The 19941-nt window shown below is 41.0% G+C and overlaps 1 protein-coding gene across 4 annotated transcripts in view; it reads right to left on the bottom strand.

Moving 5' to 3' along the window:
- Nucleotides 1–2400: 2400 nt before the first annotated feature.
- Nucleotides 2401–19941, bottom strand: part of LOC141917766 (importin-11-like) — a 167007-nt gene continuing 149466 nt past the window's right edge. For all 4 annotated transcript variants that reach the window (XM_074811212.1, XM_074811214.1, XM_074811213.1 and 1 more), the window contains exons 30-31: nt 12729–12813; nt 2401–4251 (exon numbers count right to left, since the gene is read on the bottom strand). In XM_074811212.1, the coding sequence (XP_074667313.1) occupies nt 4087–4251; nt 12729–12813 (250 nt within the window). In that variant the 3' untranslated portion in view covers nt 2401–4086. The remainder of the gene's footprint in view (nt 4252–12728; nt 12814–19941) is intronic.

Raw genomic sequence — 19941 nt, 5'->3', positions numbered from 1 at the left:
GGGTGGGGTCACCCTTGGTCCTCCGAGGCAACCCCTCCGCGTATGGGAGCCCTGCTTCCTGAGAAGGCCCGACATCGCCTGTTCATGGGAAGTAGAGAATAAATCTGTTTTCTTTTTTTGCTTCCGCGCGTGGACCTTTGCTTCGCTTTGCTTATATTAAAACTGCTGTTGTTTTACCCACAAGGGTTGTTTTTTTTCCCTATCTTGTTTTCTTTCCCCTCTTTGCCCTGTTGAGAAAAAAAAGGGGAAAGGGGGGGAAGTGATAGAGCGACTTGGTGGGTACCTGGCATTTAGCCAAGGTCAAACCACCACAGATGGTGATTTCCATGGGAGTGCTCATGCTGTCATGAAAAAAGTCAATATCCCCATCTCAAATGAAGGTTAATATCTTTCTTACTGTTTTACAAATGGTCTGAGCCAATACTAGTTCTGATAACTGTTTGTAGTTCACAGCTGAAAGTGACCATTAGCACACTGAGTCCCTTCCCTCGAAAGTACCAAACATCACCAGCCAAAACTCTTAATTGTGAATATTGATGTTGGTGGGTGATTGAGAAAATGACATGTACGTAACATACAAACTGTAACAATTCTTTGAACAAACCTCCCTAGGCCAAGGGAAGAAGCAGGAAACAATGAGTTATCAAACAACTTCTGCAGACAGATGCTGCCAGCTAGGTATAGGGAAGGTTTTGCATTCAGAGGTGTGAGAACCCTAGCAGCTTCTGCCACTGAAGCCAAAGGAAAAGCAGGGAACTTCAGGCTGCTTCTGCAAATGGAAGGAAGGTTTTAAAAAACAATTACTCTCCAAAGGGGCAGTAAAGAAAAAGGCTCAGATTTTTAAAAGCATCTGGTTATCTGGTAAGATTATCAAAAAAGCATTTAGGTCTTTAAAAAGCTAATCACCGCTGGAAAAAAAAAACCCACAAACATACCTGTCCTAATAACTTAATCATCCCTTAATGAAGCAAACAAAGTTCACTTCAACTTGGAAGGTGGAAGATCAGAACTTAAAAGGAAAAATCTCAAAATGCAAATGAGCTTTTCCCCACCCCCTGCAAAGTACAAAAGACTAAGTCACATAGAAAGGAGCAGCTTTACCCTGTCATTCCTACAGTTGTCCAGGTAACTAATAAATAATTAAAACTCAAAGCGAGCCTCACATTTGCAGGTAATTATTTGAATTGTGACAGTCTGGCCTCAAACTTTTCAGTAACAATTATGAAGTATCCTGTTGATATGCCTCTGATGAAAACAGCAAAGAATTGAGGTAGTGAATAACAGCAATTTTAAGTCCAGATACAGCTAAGAATTAATTGGAATTAATTACTTGTTTACCTCTGGTGAGTTTCTCTATATTATGACAGCTAAAAGTGAGTGTTACAAGCAAAAAGCAGGTGTGAATCCCTCAGGGACGAGGCACAACACTCAGTAAGTGAAAGCTTTGGCTTTACTGAAAGTGTAGCATTACCACAGTGGGAGCCCCAGGACGCCGACGCTAGACAAAATAGGGACCCAACGCAGCAGAGCCCTGCTCAGGGGTGAAGATCAAGGGAAAGCACCGCAAGGGAGGATAATAAAACTTGTGCTGAGTAACATATCATACATATGCAATGTCTTGTTTTGCTCATTAGTGAACTCACTGATGTAATTCAGGTGCTGTTGTCCAAATTCTGAGATCCACAACTGGCTGCCACTTGGCACCTGTGCAAGGGTATGTGCAGGTGGGGGGGAAGAGAACTATCCTGGGTTACCATGACAGCAAGGACTGTCATGACGTACTTGGGACTCTACATACTCGGATGGGAGAGGCAAGCTATCCTGGGTTACTGTAAAAAAGTCTTCTCACACCCTACAGTGAGGTAGAAGGAACTCAAGAAAACAAGACATTTTTCATAATAGAAATAAATAAATTGGTGATAAAAATGAAAACCCACATCTTCAGATAGAGATATACACTGACATCCTCTAACACTTCTTCAAATACAATTTAAGCATTACAATCTAAGTTTCTTTTTCTCTGAGAATTCAAATGGGAATTATCTTTCTCTCATGAAGGAATATTTCTGCTCACAGTCTTACTGCTTTCCTAACTCTTTCTGCTTGTATGGTTGAATGTACAGTCAAGAAATGGTAATAGGAAGGGGAGAAAATTATAGGTATACAATATCAAGGCAAGCAGCTACTGAATTATATTGCTAGATTAGTAGGCACTCCTCATTAATATATATTACTAAGTTCCTTCAGAACTCTCTGTTTATGACATAGTACCATTTTTTTGCACCATCACTAGGTATTTGGTTCACAAACCTATCCGGGACAGCATATACCACGTTAGGAATCATGAAAGTGTTACTTTCATGATAAAACCCTAAGTACATTATTAAAAACAACAAAGCATTAACAAAGTTAGTTTAATAGTAACAACAGAAACAGGATGGACAACAGTTTTTCTCTAACTCAGCAGTAAAAGCTATGTATTAACTGAGGAATTGGAATAAACAATACTTCCTTTTCATGTAAATGTAACACTACCTAAAATTATAGTTAAAATTAACCTCGATAACTGCAGTTTGCAGTAGTTACAGCTGAAAGCCCATCAGGAAATATGGGCATTCTGTAAGAATTTCCATCTTTAAACGTGTTTATGCGTTGATGTCACATTAAAGGCAACAGTTATTCTACAGAAAGTAAGCCAGGAAAACCTATTTAATATATTCTGTTTAAATGTATTTTACAACAAGTTAATGGAAGTACTAACAGTGTGAGGGTTAATTCATGCAAAAAATATTTTAATCAATCAAAGCAAATAAGAAAATTCAAGATGACAAGAACTGTAGTGACTTACTCTAAGTGTCATTCCTTATAGATTCAATAAGGTCAGCACAGGAGGGCATCATTCTCTAAGGTACAAGTAGTGTTTTACATACTGTAGTAATGGCATACAAATTAAGTCAGTCAGAAGTGAGGTATCTTTCTAAAGTTTAATTGACACTTTCCCATTCGACTTTTTGTAAGCATCAGAATTTGTAATGCAGTTTTACAGCTCATAGGGAACAAATGACTCCCCAGTTATGTGCTGCACACAGACATCTATAGAGAAATCATACTGTGCATTTTGATACCCCACTTAAAAAGTCTGTCACCATAGCAGAACTAGAAAAAAAAAAAACCAAACCCAACACATTTCTCCTTGTTTCCCTTCCCCTCAGCATTTTTTCTCTCTCAAGGAATAGAGGGAATGGAAAAACACTGCCTTTGAATCACAAACTATCTTCAAGATTTCTCCATAATTTTTTTTAAGTCTACTATCCTCACTACATCCTACAAGGTCCGTTCTAAAAATCAAATGTACTCAGTAGATTTGTGATGTCCTTAATCTTATGAAAACGATGCTACTCAACAATGCTAAATATATCATAGAACCCACTGCTACTAAGACTGATAGCTTAAATACCTACAGTACACTCAAACCCTATCGGCTTGAGAGAGAATTCATATTTTGAAGTTTTTTATTTTGAAAGGAAAAAGTGGTGTTCAACTTCTTAAGCCTGGGAATCTTAGACATACATAAGTTTATGTGTACATACAATGTTTAACAAAATTCAATTAAAACCTGTTTACTGCTGAAACAGTTCCCTACTTAAGCAGCTGCTGAAAAATGCTGTTGCTAGCAATTAAGGCAGAGAAATTTAATGTTACCATTGCATTAGTAAATAAAGAAAAAAAACTCAAAAATCAGCTTCTACTCCTCAATGTGGAATCAAAAAACCTTCCTTTTTCTATTAACAGCAGAAGAAGCAAAACATTAATAAACATATTTCCTCATGCAATCTATCATTCTTCATACACAGAAAAATCACACACACTCATAAAACAAATTTGTGAACTCTAGCCAGGAGTCAATTTACATTTCTTTCAACCTTACAGCAAGAAAAAAACCCACCAAAACCATTCTGCTTTTCATTTTTTAAAATAAGTTATTTTCAGCTTTCATTAGGCTCTTCCATACAAGAGGGAAGACTAGAGGTCTTTCATATTTTTTTTAAAGGGAAATTAGACATACAAAATCTTGTTTCTGCTCATTTAGAAGCCTTGTAAAAATTCTTGTAGCTGTGCAACAATTTCTGTATCCACGGTTTCCATAAGTGCATGAAAACCTCGTTCTCCCAGTAATTCCTGCTGTGCCTTTAGCTTCTCATAGATGAACTTCTGCAATGACACAGTGTGTACAGGGTCCTTCAGTGCAAGCTGTGGAAAACATGTAAGAGAAAAAAATATAATAATGCACTAAAAAAATACTCTGTGACTTACTCATCTCTTTTATAACCTCAGCCCAAGAAAGAAGACTTCTGCTTTTCTTTGTACTTAATTGAGAAACAAGAGGAAAAACGCTTGTAAAGCAAAGATCAAATTAATTATCATCAAACACAAATGTCAGCTTAAAACTATTTGAAACAGCCTTAAATCATGGACTGAGTCTGCTGTAAGATTTCACCCTTCTATAAGTGTAATGGTTTAGCCCCTGCCGGGGTCTGAGACCACGCGGCCGCTGCCCCTCCCCCACAAAGGGAGTGAAATACAAAGCCCCGGGGCTGAGATAAGGAGAGGTTTAATACAACAGTGCAATAGCAACACAACAAACAACAACAATAACAATAACAGTAATAGTGATAGCAATGAACAGAGCAAAATAGCTACCAAATACAGCAGTGAGAAGCACGATGTACAAAACCAGGAGTGCACCGCGCTCCCGCACCAGGAAAAAATGTGACCTGCCAGGATGTGACATCCGCATGGTATCTGAATAACCCGGCTAGAGCTCCCCCCCACTGCTGGGGAAACTTAACCCTATCCTGGTTAAACCAGGACAATAAGATAAAACAATTTCAAAGCTGCTTTGTTAATTACTGCTGAATGAGTTTCCCATAATTTCGAAGTAACACATCAGGTGTTACCATGATAAGCACTTTGGAGAAGGCATGAACTATGGTCAGTTAGATTTTATTAGTAAGAAAACAAGACCAAAATAATTGAACTGGTTTAGATTTATATGACAAACAACAGCTAAAATAAGTTGTCCATATGTGTAAAGAATAAGACACACTTTTGAACAGGGAGGGAAAGAGTACTGTGCTCTATTTTCCACATATTAACTGCTTCTTAATAAAAGCAAAAAGAGGTAAACGAAAGGCCTACATTGACAGAGGGCCTATTCATAATTTTAAAATCAGAAGAGAGGTATGGGCAGGCTAAGGACATGGATAGTTATGCAGCATTTGTCCTTCAGCCCACCAGGCTGGATGAAGGGGGATGGGAGGTGAGGACACCTGGAGCTTGCAGCACCATAAAGGAGGATGTTGAAATAAACATGGAATTACTGCAGACCCATGATCTGCTCATCTTAGTATCAAAACTAAACAACACTACTATTTATGCTGGAAGGTCAGGAAACAAAATATAATTCTAGATCTCAAAGCCCACTGAAATAGGAGACACTTCTGATCTCGTAATACCCTGCTATACTGCTATTTCAGAAGTGAGCCATATTAAACTTGCATAACTGCTCTTTATTCCCTCTCATTCGTATTTCATACAATTTATGGCATAAGTTTGCTGCATTATTACAGCATTATCTTATCAGCCACCATGTAAAAACCCAAAGTGAAAAGTACAGAGGATTTTCCTGTAGACAATGGATACAGTTGATGCCATTCAATTTCAGTAACATGTACATTTTTTGATCAAATTCCCTTGTTGAATTGAATGAGAACTAGGAAATAAGGCATTTAATTCTTCTCTGATCAGAAGCTATGGGACACAATTAGTATCACATGGAGTTTATATCAAATGAGAATGCAATATAGGAAGTATGCTTATTTAATAAACTACCTGGCCTGACAAATGAGTTTGAATATATACACATCATCAATAAGAGCATAGATGGGCTACTGCCTAAACCAGAGCATTCATTTTTTTGTAGCAGTAGTAAGCTCAGGTCATTCTCACCAAACGGATGAATTTTCTAATAAAAAGTTTCTTCAAAGAAAAAAATAATATTGCACATACATAACTAATTTATATATGCCATAATGATGCATACTTTCAGATAAAATCTACAATAAAACATTAAGAGAATCCTTTCCATTTTGGCATGATACAAAAAAATAAATATTTGAATTTTAATATGGAGTGGAAGACTTTAAACCTTAAGAATATTTACTTATTTATTAAACAGTATTATTCACAAAACGGAGGAATACTGATTGAAACAACCACATAAATATAAGACAGAGTAAAACATCCAAAAACACTGTAATTACCACAAAAGATAAGTTAAAGTCTTATTTCTTATTAACAACTCCAGTGAATAAGCAGGCTGCTTCCTTAGCATCTTCCATCAGCACCTGCAAGTTCTTCTTTCTTATTATGATCACCTCACCCTTCATACTGTAAATCTCAGTATTCCTAATATTGGCTTCTTAGTCTTTGATCCTTCACCATTTTCTACTCTCCAGCTATTTTACATTTCAAAGGTAAGATATAATCTTTTTATTACTTATTCCTAACATTACACTCTTTTGAAAAGGGGACTAATTGCAATAATAGTTTAGTATTCTACAGTATTTCTTCTCAGTAAATGTAATCTGGTCTCTAAAATATAAACAGACTTGTCAAATTGAAATACTCTAACAATTTCTAAACCCCAGCTACTGTAATCAAGATTTGCCAATGTTAGTGATATCCTTTTGTAACAGTGTTAGCACAGTCTACAGGGTAAAAAAAAAAGATTGTCTTGTCAAGCAAAGAAACTACCAGTTTCTGAACAATTTGCATTTGCTAACCGATGATTGTAATTTGGGACATATAACACATTTTTAATTAGTTTCAGTAAGTTCATAGCTTTAAGCAGTCATATATAAAATGACCATAGGGAATTTTGCACAGAAAAATGGGTATTAAAATTGCCATAGACAAGTGTTCTCATACCTGTGACCCTGATACAGCAGCATGCATTCATACATGCATGCTGATACAGCAGTCACCTTGGGAAACACCTCCAAAAAGCCATTCTTCAACAACCATTTTACCCACAAATGAATTAATCTATATATTTAGTTAACTGTATGACTTACGTGACCCTATCCTTGTTTAACTTAAAAGTACTCAGTATTGGAAAGGGAAGTCAGAACAATTTGCCTTAAAAATATCAAGTTCAAGTATTTTTTCTTTCTACTCTACCAAGACAAATTCATCTAATTAGTAAATTCATATTACAAAGTTTATTCCCCTGATATCTAAAAAAGAAAAAAATAAAAAGAAACATGTCAGGGGAGGCAGTGGGTCTGTCTCTAGTCTGATTGAAGAAGAATTTAACCTTGATGAGATTCCAGTGTATCCATGAGAGGCCGGAAAGTCCCGAGAAGTGCCATGGAAACAAGATTAGAGAACTAAGATAAGAGGAACTGTCCTGATGACTAAGCTGAGAAACTATTACCCAATCATGAACTGTTAGTTACTAAGTAAACCAATCCTGTATGAACACCTACTTTGAAGAAGGTTATAAAAAGGCTTGTTAGAACAATAAAGTAGCCATTGTAGACATTTTGGCCATTTTACACAATCTGATGTTTGTCGTGTCCGTCTCTACTGTGACAGAAACAGACTTCAAGTCAATGGTAAACAAACCTCTCGTATTTCTTATATGTCCATGTGTGAGAGACGAGAAACCAGGCCTGTGAGAAACTAAGAAAAACAGCCTGAGAAAGCAAAAGTTGAGGCTGATCAAAGAAATGCCTCAAACACTCGCAAGACAAAACTATGAGTCACAGGGTGCATTCTGTGGAGGTCGAAGCTGATAAGGCTGCCCCAATAACACAAGATGGGACTGGAGGAGGGAGCCCTGTGGAGACAGGACGGCTCTGCTCTGGGGCACCTGGCCAAATTTCAAGGGCCATCTGTCCGGAGAATGACCTTTGCTTCATTATCCACAAAATGCATATTAAAGTTAACACCCCTCAATATGCTAACGAGGGCTAACATGATCATGCTAATTACATCATCCCATGAAACACCTCACCCCTCCCCATACATGAGATACGTAGGTATGTGGGTCGACCTAGGGGATGGACCCAAGGAAAGTGGGTATAAATCAAGAAGGGAAGGGGGGGGGTGCGGCCTGAGGAGAGAGAGTGCAGTGAAGCGAAGAAGACGGATGCCAGCGAAAAAGACGGCTGCCTCCTGTGCCTCCCGGAACCCTCGTCGGCAGGATCAGCACAGAAACCCAGACCGGTGATCTGTATTTCCCCATCCCCTCTATCTCCCTCTTTTCCCTTTCCTATTAAGCAATGCAAGGCATATTGTATTGCTTGCCACAACTTGCTATATACTTAGCCAACTATCGTGTGTTCAATTAGTACATTGTGAGTAGTTAATAAATGTTTAGACTTGGAGACTTGTTGTCCGCTCCATTGGGGATTTGCGAATCTGAGTCACTTGTCCCCCTCATCTGAGCGGGACGTGACACCATGTTCACTTATAAGCCTCAACTTTAAGTCCAAATTTTTTCCTAATTTTAACAAGCTACTAGAATACAACTATGCATTTAATGCTTTTCTAGCACCCAAATGGTGGTTTTCAAATTCTGAACAGAAGCGCTGTACTGTTTTGAAAATAAAGGGTTTGCTTATTTGCAAAGCTTGCTGGAACTTCAAGACTGAACTATCTCTAGTATCTCTTATAATAATAATAATTATAGATATGCTCACTATCAACTCTTAGAGGTGCTAACCTTCTAGGCACCTGCCTCGCAGATGACGATGGGTTTCCAAATAATCCTCTGAATCATCTCTGCAATACTACTGAAAAGTAAGTAATCCTGAAAAAATAACCAAAGTGAAGATGACAAAACTTAATATATTACAGAATTCAAAGTTAATCTTTTTTATTCCTAACTTAGCTGCTAGATTTGCACAATGCAGAGAGTTATAGGAACACACTACCATATACACTACAATGTTGATACATAATTACACTATTCTAATTCCACATTTTCTTTTTCATAAAACTTCAGTGAAGCTAGTCAACTTTATATGTAGTCTTTAGATAGGAAAGTAACTGAAACATTTCTGATGCTTATTTACCAACATATGTTCTATCAGGACAAGCAAGAAATTGTACAAAACTCTGTTTAGTTTATTGCAACAAGCATAAACCCATCCCTCACAGTTCAAAGCGACAGCACTATAAGCCTGTAGGGACTTCTGTAATATGATTAATGCTTGCTGCTAGAAGCAGTATCTAGTATCTCTAAGCCAAATAGGAATTAGAGTCTTAAGACTTAATTAAGGCATTAATACACTAATTTGATTTCATTCAGATAGTCATGTCAAAAATATTTCGAGTAAATTAAAAAGCTTCCTGCAACAATAATAAATTTGCTTTCCTTTCACTCGATGTTTTTGGAACCTGCATTCAGAACTAACAAAAAAAATGAAATAGCTTGGTATAATTAGTTTGTCAACAATATTAGACAATAATCTGCAGTCTTAGCTGAATAAGTAAGCAAAATCATCAGTTTGGAAGAACAGTAAGCACTGTTCTTTATTCACTGTATTTTCATTATGACAAAATTAAAATAGTATCTGGTTTAAGAGAAGACCCTTAAGATGTTTTCAGACTATTCTATTTGGTTTTTGGAGGAAAAAAAATCATCCTCTCCAGCTTGCTAAGCACTGAGCATCCAAGATCATTCCAGCACAGAACACAACCCTACCAGTATTAACACTGGCTACATAGTCTGTAAACACTAGGTGGCCAGGGACCATCTTTTGAATATAAGTATGTATGCTGAGTTCCTAGCTGTGTGACCAGAGTTTTTTTTGATTGAAATGCTCCTGATTCTGAGAAGAGCAAAAACCACATTTTCTGGTTAAAACAAAACAAACCAAACAACCAAACTAGAAAATTCCAACAGCTTATAGGCAAAACAGCTACACACAGAAAACAGAAGCTTGGTGTTACTGAAATGCACTTTAAGCTGCTCAGTAAAAACTTGATTCGACTAGCTTTTGAATCTAGTTATTATACAAATTGATCTTGAACCTGGACACAGGTTGGGGCTGGACTGAAGAAAGAAATCTTCCACCTCACTGGTTGTAAACAGCAGTTTGAAGGAGAAAAGCAGTACAGAGGTTTTAGAGAACAACCATTTCCCATCCCTCTAAACTCCACTTGCCAGCATCAATGGCATTCCGCAGAATTATCAGTTGTTTGAAACCAGTATTTGTTAGGTGGATCTCTTTCCTCAACATCTTTAGACAGCACTACTATCAAAAGTCACAGTGTTTCCAATATACAATTATATATTATTCCATACTAAAACAGTGATCTAATCATGACAAGCAATAATACAAGCCAGTGGAATGGCATTAGAATGCAAGAACAGGCAATAAAAGTCTAATAAAACTCAAAAAAATGTGTTGGTGATATCTGAATTAAATTGTTGAAAATATTTCCAGAACTTGAGACATTCTCTTCAGTTTAAGTATGGAGGCTCTGATACTAAAGAGGGAGCAAGAATGCACAAAATTATACATATTTACCATGATAGTAAATACCTTGTGACTGCGATGCTCTGGGAAAGACTTTAGAGGGAATGTACACTTTAGTTTTAACAGTGATCTAAGTTTATAAAATGGAGCCAAACAATACAAAAGGCTCCTAATATCAAAGCTTTTTAACAGATTCCAATGGGGCTTAGATTAGATCTGTGGCTAATTTGTATGTTAAATGTATAGGGAGAAATTATACCCCAAACAATTCAGTAAATTGCTTTTAGTAAACCACGCAGTCACATAAAACTTGATCATTTGGCTTATTACATCGTAACTCATCTATTTATTTTCCTGAAGATATGAAGTCATGATTCATTTAGTTTCTTTCCATACTAGGGTAAAATGAAAAAAAACTCCCAAGCCTTCTATATTTACACATATTTATTTACACAGAAAGCATGGGCTAGCATGGACAATTCAAGTCTAAATAAGATAGATTTTTATTGGAAACTACTTCATTTTTCCTCTCCACAGTTTCAAATACAGAGCTGAAAAAGCTTAACTCCCCTTTTTCAACAATGATACTGGAGTTCTTAAAAACATATACATCAAGGGCAAATAAAAATTAAGTCACCTTAGGTCTGTATATGATGTGCAATGCAAGGTCATGAATCACTCTCCATCTATTCACCCTTTTCTCAATATATTTGCAATGAGAATATAGCAGTAATTAGAAATGTAGATTACATAACATTATCATAAACTTATGAAGCACTGTTCTAGATAAAACTCTCTTTAGTAATTATGAGCTATGCATAATAATAGAGAAGTAGGAATGACAGGATAAAGGGACAGATCAAAGAAAAATATCTAGACCCTGTGCAAACATCAGGAAGTTATACTTAGCATGGACCATGCCAGTTTATCTTTTTTCTCATATCAATGGCCTTAGAAGTTGCAAAGCATTATTGTTTTGAAAGAGATAGCATTTATCTTTTCTTTTTTTAAAAAGATCTGAGCCCTGCAATACAAGCTGCTAATTCAGCATTTGAACGTGTAAGAGGGTAGAAAGCTCTCGCAGGAATGAAGTGGGACAGGATACTAGAAACTTTCTTAAATCAATTGCAGATTCCCCTTAGGTGGCTCTGGATTTTCCTCTTCTCACCTCAAATGTTTGTTTCTACTTTTATTTCAACAGAGGTATCTGCTACTGCAATTCTAAATGTCACATGAATTGTGTGTGCGTACTTTGTCACATCTTTTTGTTTTTTAAACAGAACCATATACTGATTAGTATTTAAAAGAAAAGCCTAATAATAAACCAAAAGCATCTAGTGGCTTAAAAAAAAAAAAAGCAACAAACAACCAAAAAACAAACTAAAATGTCAAGTCATCCAAACTCTCTTCCCCTCCTACAAGAAGAAATAAAATACTAAAGTAGTGTCCAAAACTATTCTTTTGGATACATGTAGGTCAGTTAAAAGCAAATACGCGTGACAAGGCTACACGCATCTACTCAATTATCCAATTCCATGTTTTGCATTTACTCAATGCCAAGCAGTTCAGAGACTATTTTATTCTACAGCATTTGTACACTGCAGTATTATGTGTGAGGAACCAGTTTCCCTGAAGTCTTACAATAATAAATTAAACCATGAAACATTCACAGATTAGGTCAGACAAAAATATCACAGTTCCACGGTATCTAATCCAGATATCTTAATGTAAATCAATGCTCCTTATTAAGAGTTCCTTACATCAGAAAAAGGTTCTATGCAAGCATATAGATCAATAGCTATTCAGGTAAAACACATAATCCAATATAATAAAGATTGTTTTAAATATAAGAAATTTGGCCTGCCATGACATTTTGGTAAGCTTTAGCTCCCTGCATTTTTCAATAAACTCTTTTTATAGTATCTTACTACTATAACGTCCAGATTTTGTGAACAGATGATGATTATTTTGGCAACATTTCCCAAGACTCAAAAGGAATGCAGGACCATAAGTGTTGTGGCTGCAAAGACTGTCATCAAAGCATTTTCCTTTTTTATTCAAGAGAGAAATTTTCCAAGAACAATAGATGAACCAAATTCCAAGGGAAAGAATTTAGTCTGACACAAGTGAATCACATAATTGGTTCTATAATTGAATAACAGATCTAAAACTTACCATTTTTTTCCTTCTGTCTTGTTCTGTGGGAGACTCCTCATCTTCTGTTACTTTGGGCTCTTCAAAATGAGACATCAACATGCAGCTAAGAATAGAAATAAGGATAATTGTAACATACATTATAACTAAAAAATATTTTAAAGCACATTTAAAAACACAGGACAGGTACGAGGGAGTTTGATGAAAATCACGCAATCTCTGTTAGCAAGTCTTTTTTTACTGAGGACAGTGAATGTAAAGAAGCACTCTATATCCTATTGATACGAAAATTAAAGAGGCACATATAGAAAACTAGCAAAGATTTCTCATTACATTCATGTTTTTTCTATGAAATCTTTAACAAGAAAAAATAAAAACTCATATGGTCACTGATATTGGTTCTAGAGACTAAAATCTGCAAGACACTGAAGATTAAATGTTTAGGTGGACAGAAATGAGTTAGCTTCTGCAGTCATTTATTTAAAGGGCTTTTTTCTAGGCAGATAAAACAAGGATTTAAACTTTTTTTTTTGTTTATGCACAATATGCACAAGTGTTGTGGTTTGAACTTGGCCGGTACCCAATCACCACATGGCCAGTCATTTACTTCCCCCCTCTGCCCCCCCCTCCCCAGTGAAATAGGGGAGGGACAAAAAAAAAAGAAATTTGTAGATTGAATAAAGAAAAATTTAGTAATAGTAACAAAACAACAGTAACAATAATAAATCCAAATGGGTAATATACAGCAGTTGCTCACAGACCAGTACGCAGCCCGCCCACAGCAGCAATCCAACTGCACCAAATATCCCGCTGCCGACCGACCGAGAAACCAAAATGGAAATGAGAGAGCACGCGTCCCCTTATATACTGAGCATGACATCACATGACATGGAATACTCCAATGACTGATCCAGGCTCAGCCCTCCAGCTGTGCTCCCTCTCAGCCCATGGAAAGTTAACTCTATCCTGGTCGAAACCAGGACAGTCTCCAGCCCTTATTCCATACCACTGACGTCACGCTCAGGTTCCAAATCCATCCTAAGGAATCACCACCCCTTTTTCCCAGGTCTCACAGATACCATTCCCTCAGTCTATGGGCCATCCTTCCACAATGTCTGCTGAGTTCATTTAGTCCATAACTTCGGGTTCCATCTGTCATGACAGTCTATAAGGCCGGAGGAATGAGACGGAGTTGGCTCAGTCGGTGGAGCAGGAGGCTTTGGATGTGGCACAGGGATGTTGCGAGAAACCAATTGCAATGACAGGGTTATTTGACCGTTTGATTCATTGGCTATTTTCACCTAAAATCAAATCCCCTTGAGGCACACATCGGACCTCTCCATCCTTCTGCGTTACCCACCAAGTGCACCCAGGTCCTTGGGCAAAAGTAATCCCACGCATGGGTTTACCTTTACCCACTGCAGGAGTAACCCAGACGGTCTTCCCCAACATATTCCTAATGCGCACTACGGGGGCTTTATCCCCGTCCACGGTATGTAGGAGGTTTGATTGAGCAGGGCCAGCTTGCTTGGCAGATCCTCTGGGATTGACTAACCAGGTGGCTTTTGCTAAATGCACGTCCCAGTGTTTGAAAGTCCCACCCCCCATTGCTCTCAGTGCAGTTTTCAGCAACCCACTGTATCGCTCAATTTTCCCAGAGGCTGGTGCATGGTAGGGAATGTGATATATCCACTCAATGCCATGTTCTTTGGCCCAGGCCTCTATGAGGTTGTTTCGGAAATGTGTCCCATTATCTGACTCAATCCCTTCTGGCGTGCCATGCCGCCGTAAGACTTTCTCCTCAAGGCCTAAAATGGTGTTCCGGGCAGTGGCATGGGGCATGGCATGAGTTTCCAACCATCCGGTGGCTGCTTCCACCATTGTAAGCACACAGTGTTTGCCATGCCGAGTTCGTGGGAGCATGATATAATCAATGTGCCAGGCCTCCCCATATTTATATTTTAACCATCATCCTCCATACCAAATGGGCTTTAACCGTTTGGCTTGCTTGATTGTAGCACATCTCACATTCATGGATTACCTGTGCAATAGCATCCATGGTAAAGTCATAGAATGGTTTGGGTTGGAAGGGACCTCAAAGATCGTCTAGTTCCAACCCCCCTGCTATGGCAGGGACACCTCCCACTAGATCAGGTTGCTCAAGGCTCCATCCAACCTGGCTCTGAACACTTCCAGGGATGAAGCATCCACAACCTCCTTGGGCAACCTGTTCCAGTGCCTCACCACCCTCACAGTAAAAAAACTTCTTCCTTATATTTAGTCTAAACCTCCCCTCCCTCAGCTTCCACCCATTACCCCTCGTTCTATCATTACAGTCCCTTGTAAGAAGTCCCTCCCCAGCCTTCTTGTAGGCGTCCTTCAGGTACTGGAAGGCCACTTATGAGGTATCCCCAGAGCCTCCTCTCTTCCAGGCTGAACAAGCCCAACTCTCTCAGTCTGTCCTCATAGGAGAGGTGTTCCAGCCCTCTGATCATCTTGGTAGCCCTCCTCTGGACTCGTTCTAACAGTTTTTCTTATTCCCCTTGATGTCCCGGGCTAGATTTAATTCTATCTGGGCTTTTGCTTTCATAACCTGATCCCTAGCTACTCGGACAACTTCTTTATATTCTTCCCAATCTGCCTGTCATTCTTCCCACTTTCTGTAAATGTTCTTTTTATCTCTAAGATTGTCCAGGAGAGCTTCTTGTCCATCCACGCAGGTCTCCTAGCATTCTTACCTGACTTCCTCTTTGTTTGGAATGCATTGTTCCTGGGCTTAGAGGAGGTGGTCCTTGAATACGGACCAGCATTCTCGGGCCCCTGTCCCCTTCAGGGCATCATCCCATGGTACTTTACTAAGCAGATCCCTGAAAAGGTCAGTCTGCTCTCTTGAAGTCCAGGGTGGTGAGCTTACTGCGCACTCTCCTTGATGCCCTGAGGATCATGAATTCTAACATTTCATGGTCGCTGCAGCCAAGGCTTCCCTTCAGCTTCACATTATCCACCAGCCCCTCCTTGTTGGTGAGAACAAGGTCCAGCATGGCACCCCTTCTCGTCGGCTCCTCTACCACCTGGAGAAGGAAGTTGTCATCAATGCATTCCAGGAACCTCCTGGATTGCTGCTGCCCTGCTGTGCCTTCCACCCCTCGGTCACGAGCCCATCTATACGTTGCATCTCTTCCCTGATGGCCTGAGGAGTCATGGGCCCAGCGAGCCATAAATTGTTCACCCTTATGTCGCCAGCCCAGATCCAGTTGAGCCACCTTAATCTTAGCAGCTTGATCTGCCTGTTGGTTGTTCTGATGTTCTTCAGTGGCCCTGCTCTTGGGTACATGAGCATCTACATGGTTTACTTTTACAACCAAATTCTCTACCCGAGCAGCAATATCTTGCCATAATCCAGCAGCCCAGATGGGTTTGCCTCTGCACTGCTAGTTGCTCTGTTTCCACTGCTGTAACCACCACCACCGGACATTTGCCCACATCCATGAGTCAGTATAGAGACAGAGCACCGGCCACTTTTCTCCCTCAGCGATATCCAAGGCCAGCTGGACGGCCTTCACCTCTGCAAACTGACTCGATTCACCTTCTCCTTCAGCAGCTTCTGTGATCCATCGTGTGGGACTCCACACAGCAGCCTTCCACCTTCGATACTTTCCTACAATATGACAGGACCCGTCGGTAAACAGGGCATATCGCTTCTCATTATCTGGTAGTTTATTATATGGTGGGGCCTCCTCAGCAAGTGCTACCTCTTCCTCTGGCGCCATTCCAAAATCTTTGCCTTCTGGCCAGTTTGTGATCACTTCCAATATTCCCGGATGGCTGGGGCTCCCTATTCGAGCCCCTTGTGTGATTAATGCGACCCATTTACTCCACATGGCATCGGCTGCATGGTGTGTAGAGGGGACCCTCCCTTTGAACATCCAGCCCAGCACTGGCAGTCGGGGAGCCAGGAGGAGCTGTGCTTCAGTCCCGATCACCTCTGAAGCAGCTCGGACCCCTTCATATGCTGCCAGTATCTCCTTTTCGGTTGGAGTATAGCGGTCTTCTGATCCTCTGTATCCCCGACTCCAAAACCCCAGGGGTCGACCCCGAGTCTCCCCTGGTGCTCTCTGCCAGAGACTCCAGGTAGGACCATTCTTCCCGGCTGCAGTGTAGAGCACATTTTTAACATCTTGTCCTGTCCGAACTGGCCCGAGGGCTACTGCATGAACCATTTCCTGCTTAATTTGCTCAAAAGCCTGTCGCTGCTCCGGGCCCCATATAAAATCATTCTTTTTCCGAGTCACTTGATAGAGAGGGCTGACAATCAGACTGTAATTTGGAATGTGCAGTCTCCAGAAACCCACAACACCCAAGAAAGCTCGTGTTTCCTTTCTGTTAGTTGGTGGAGACATAGGTGTTATTTTATTAATCACCTCCATTGGCATCTGACGACGTCCATCTTGCCATTTTACTCCTAAAAACTGAATCTCTTGTGCAGGTCCCTTGACCTTTCTTTGCTTTATGGCAAACCCAGCTCTCAGAAGGATTTGGATTATTTTCTCCCCTTTCTCAAAAACTTCTTCTGCTGTATTACCCCATATAATGATGTCATCGATGTAGTGTAAATGTTCTGGGGCTTCCCCCTGTTCCAGTGCAGCATGGATCAGTCCATGGCAGATGGTGGGGCTGTGTTTCCACCCCTGGGGCAGCCGATTCCAGGTGTATTGGACACCCCTCCAGGTAAAAGCAAACTGTGGCCTGCATTCTGCTGCCAGAGGGATGGAGAAAAATGCGTTGGCAATATCAATCGTGGCGTACCACTTGGCTGCCTTCGACTCTAGTTCATATTGCAGTTCCAACATGTCTGGCACGGCAGCACTCAGCGGTGGCGTGACTTCATTCAGGCCACGCTAGTCCACTGTCGATCTCCACTCTCCATTAGACTTTCGCACTGGCCATATGGGGCTGTTAAAGGGGGAGTGCCTCTTGCTGATGACTCCTTGGCTCTCTAGCTGACGAATCAGTCTATGGATAGGGATTACAGCGTCTCGATTGGTGCGATATTGCTGTCGGTGCACGGTTGTAGTGGCAGTTGGCACCCGTTGTTCTTCAACCCTCAGCAATGCCACAACAGAAGGATCCTCTGAGAGACCAGGTAACACAGACAGCTGTTTAATTCCTTCTGTTTCCAAGGCAGCTATACCAAAAGCCCACCGATACCCTTTTGGGTCCTTAAAATACCCTCTCCTGAGATAATCTATGCCAAGAATACATGGAGCGTCTGGGCCACTCACAATGGGGTGGTTTTCCCACTCTTCTCCACTTAGGCTCACCTCGGCCTCCAATACAGTCAACTGTTGAGACCCCCCTGTCACTCCTGAAATACAAATGGGTTCTGCCCCTTAAAAATTTGATGGCATTAGGGTGCATTGCGCACCAGTGTCCACTAGAGCCTTATACTGCTGAGGGTCAGATGTGCCAGGCCATCGAATCCACACGGTCCAGTAAACTCTGTTGTCCCTGTCCTCCGCCTGGCTGGAGGCAGGGCCCCTCTAATGTTGGTCATAATACTCGCTAACGACAAATGGGTTAGTGTGGTGTGCACGGGTTTCAGCCTCATCTTGGTCACCCACTTCTTGTAAATACAAGTCAGAAGTTCTTCTCATAGGATCATGAGCAAAGTCGACCTTTGTGCTCCGTTTGGGCACTTGATTACTGGAAACTGGAGCAGCATTTCTCCTAAAAGAACCCCGTTTTGTACTTGTTCTTCCTTCCAGCTCACATACCCGCTCTTCTAGGAGGTAGGTCAGTTTTCCATCCCATTTCTTCATGTCTTCTCCATGGTCACGCAGGCAATGCCACAGCTCCCCCCGTGGTGTGTACCGGTTCTCTCGAGTAGGGAAACGACTGCTCCTAATAGCCGAGATTCTGGTCCGTGCAGGTGGGGAGTAGGACATGTTCTCGTTAAATTGCTGGAATTCATGAAATAATTTCTCCACAGCTGCAACGAGGGGGTAAGAGAGACTTTCTTCATATTGTCGTAGTCAGCGAGCCAGTTCATCCACTGCTGGTCCCTCTTCGTCTCTCCGGTCCGTTACTGCTGATGCACTGGCATATGATGAGGGTGTGCTCCGTACAAACTTCCTCCACACGGGCCGGGTGCATCGGACTTCATCTGGATCTGTGGGTAGCCGTGCATTATCTGGGTCATAGTAAACTGCCTCCCGCACAGCTAGCTCCCTCAGGTATTGAATGCCTCTCTCCATAGTGGTCCGCTTACTTGGTCGACATGCAAAGTCTTCCTTGAAGGGATACCTCTCCCTCACACTTGACAGAAGTCGCTTCCAGAGACTGAGATTTTGTGTCTCCTTTCCAATGGCCTTGTCAATGCCCCCTTCCCTACACAGGGATCCCAGCTGCCTCACCTCCCTGCCCTCTAGTTCCATGCCACTGGCCTCGCTATCCCAGCACCGCAGCAGCCAGGTAACGAGTTGCTCACCTGGATGGCGGCTGGAATCTTTTCTTATGTCTCACAACTCACTCAGGGATAAGGATCGGGTGACTATCACTGGCTCTGCCTCCTCCTGTTCTCGTGATGGGCCTGGTTCATCCTCACCCTGTACACTGCGAGGGGATTTTCTTGTGTATTTCTTCTTCTGTCTGGGAGCAACTGACACTGTCGTGGGTTGGTTCTCTGGTTCAGCTGCAGCGCCTGTCCTCGGGCTTGTAGTGGCTGCAGCTTCTGTTACTTGGTTACCAGGTGCAGAGCCCTTCTCTTCCTCTTGAGGGTGCTGAACAGTGTTTAATAGCACTCGGTAGGGGATGGGCCAGGCCCCAGCATGTTGCAGTGAGCTGTGCCTCCCTGGAATTACCCGGGTGACAACATACTTTTCCCAAATATTTCACTAGTTCTTCAGGATTCTGCACCTGTGCAGGAGTGAAGTTCCAATACACTGGAGGTGCTCACTGTCCTAGGTACTTGCCCAGGCTACCCCACACCCCCAGCCACTCATAATTCTCCAACCTTGGAGTAGATTTCCTTGTGATACTCTTAAATAGTTGCTTAACCCTGAACAAAACTTGAACCACATGCAGGAACACACTAGCTCCTAGCACGAAGATGACCATGTAAATGTCAACATTCCAAGGATATTTGAAATTCCTCAATTTCTCAAACACAGCTGTAAATAGCCCCAGGGCTGATGACAGCACCCCATCATAGATGAGCATCACATAGTACAGCAAA

Source organism: Strix aluco, chromosome W, assembly GCF_031877795.1.
Source record: "Strix aluco isolate bStrAlu1 chromosome W, bStrAlu1.hap1, whole genome shotgun sequence".
NCBI lineage: Eukaryota > Metazoa > Chordata > Aves > Strigiformes > Strigidae > Strix > Strix aluco.
This window is presented reverse-complemented; position numbering and strand designations above follow the sequence as displayed.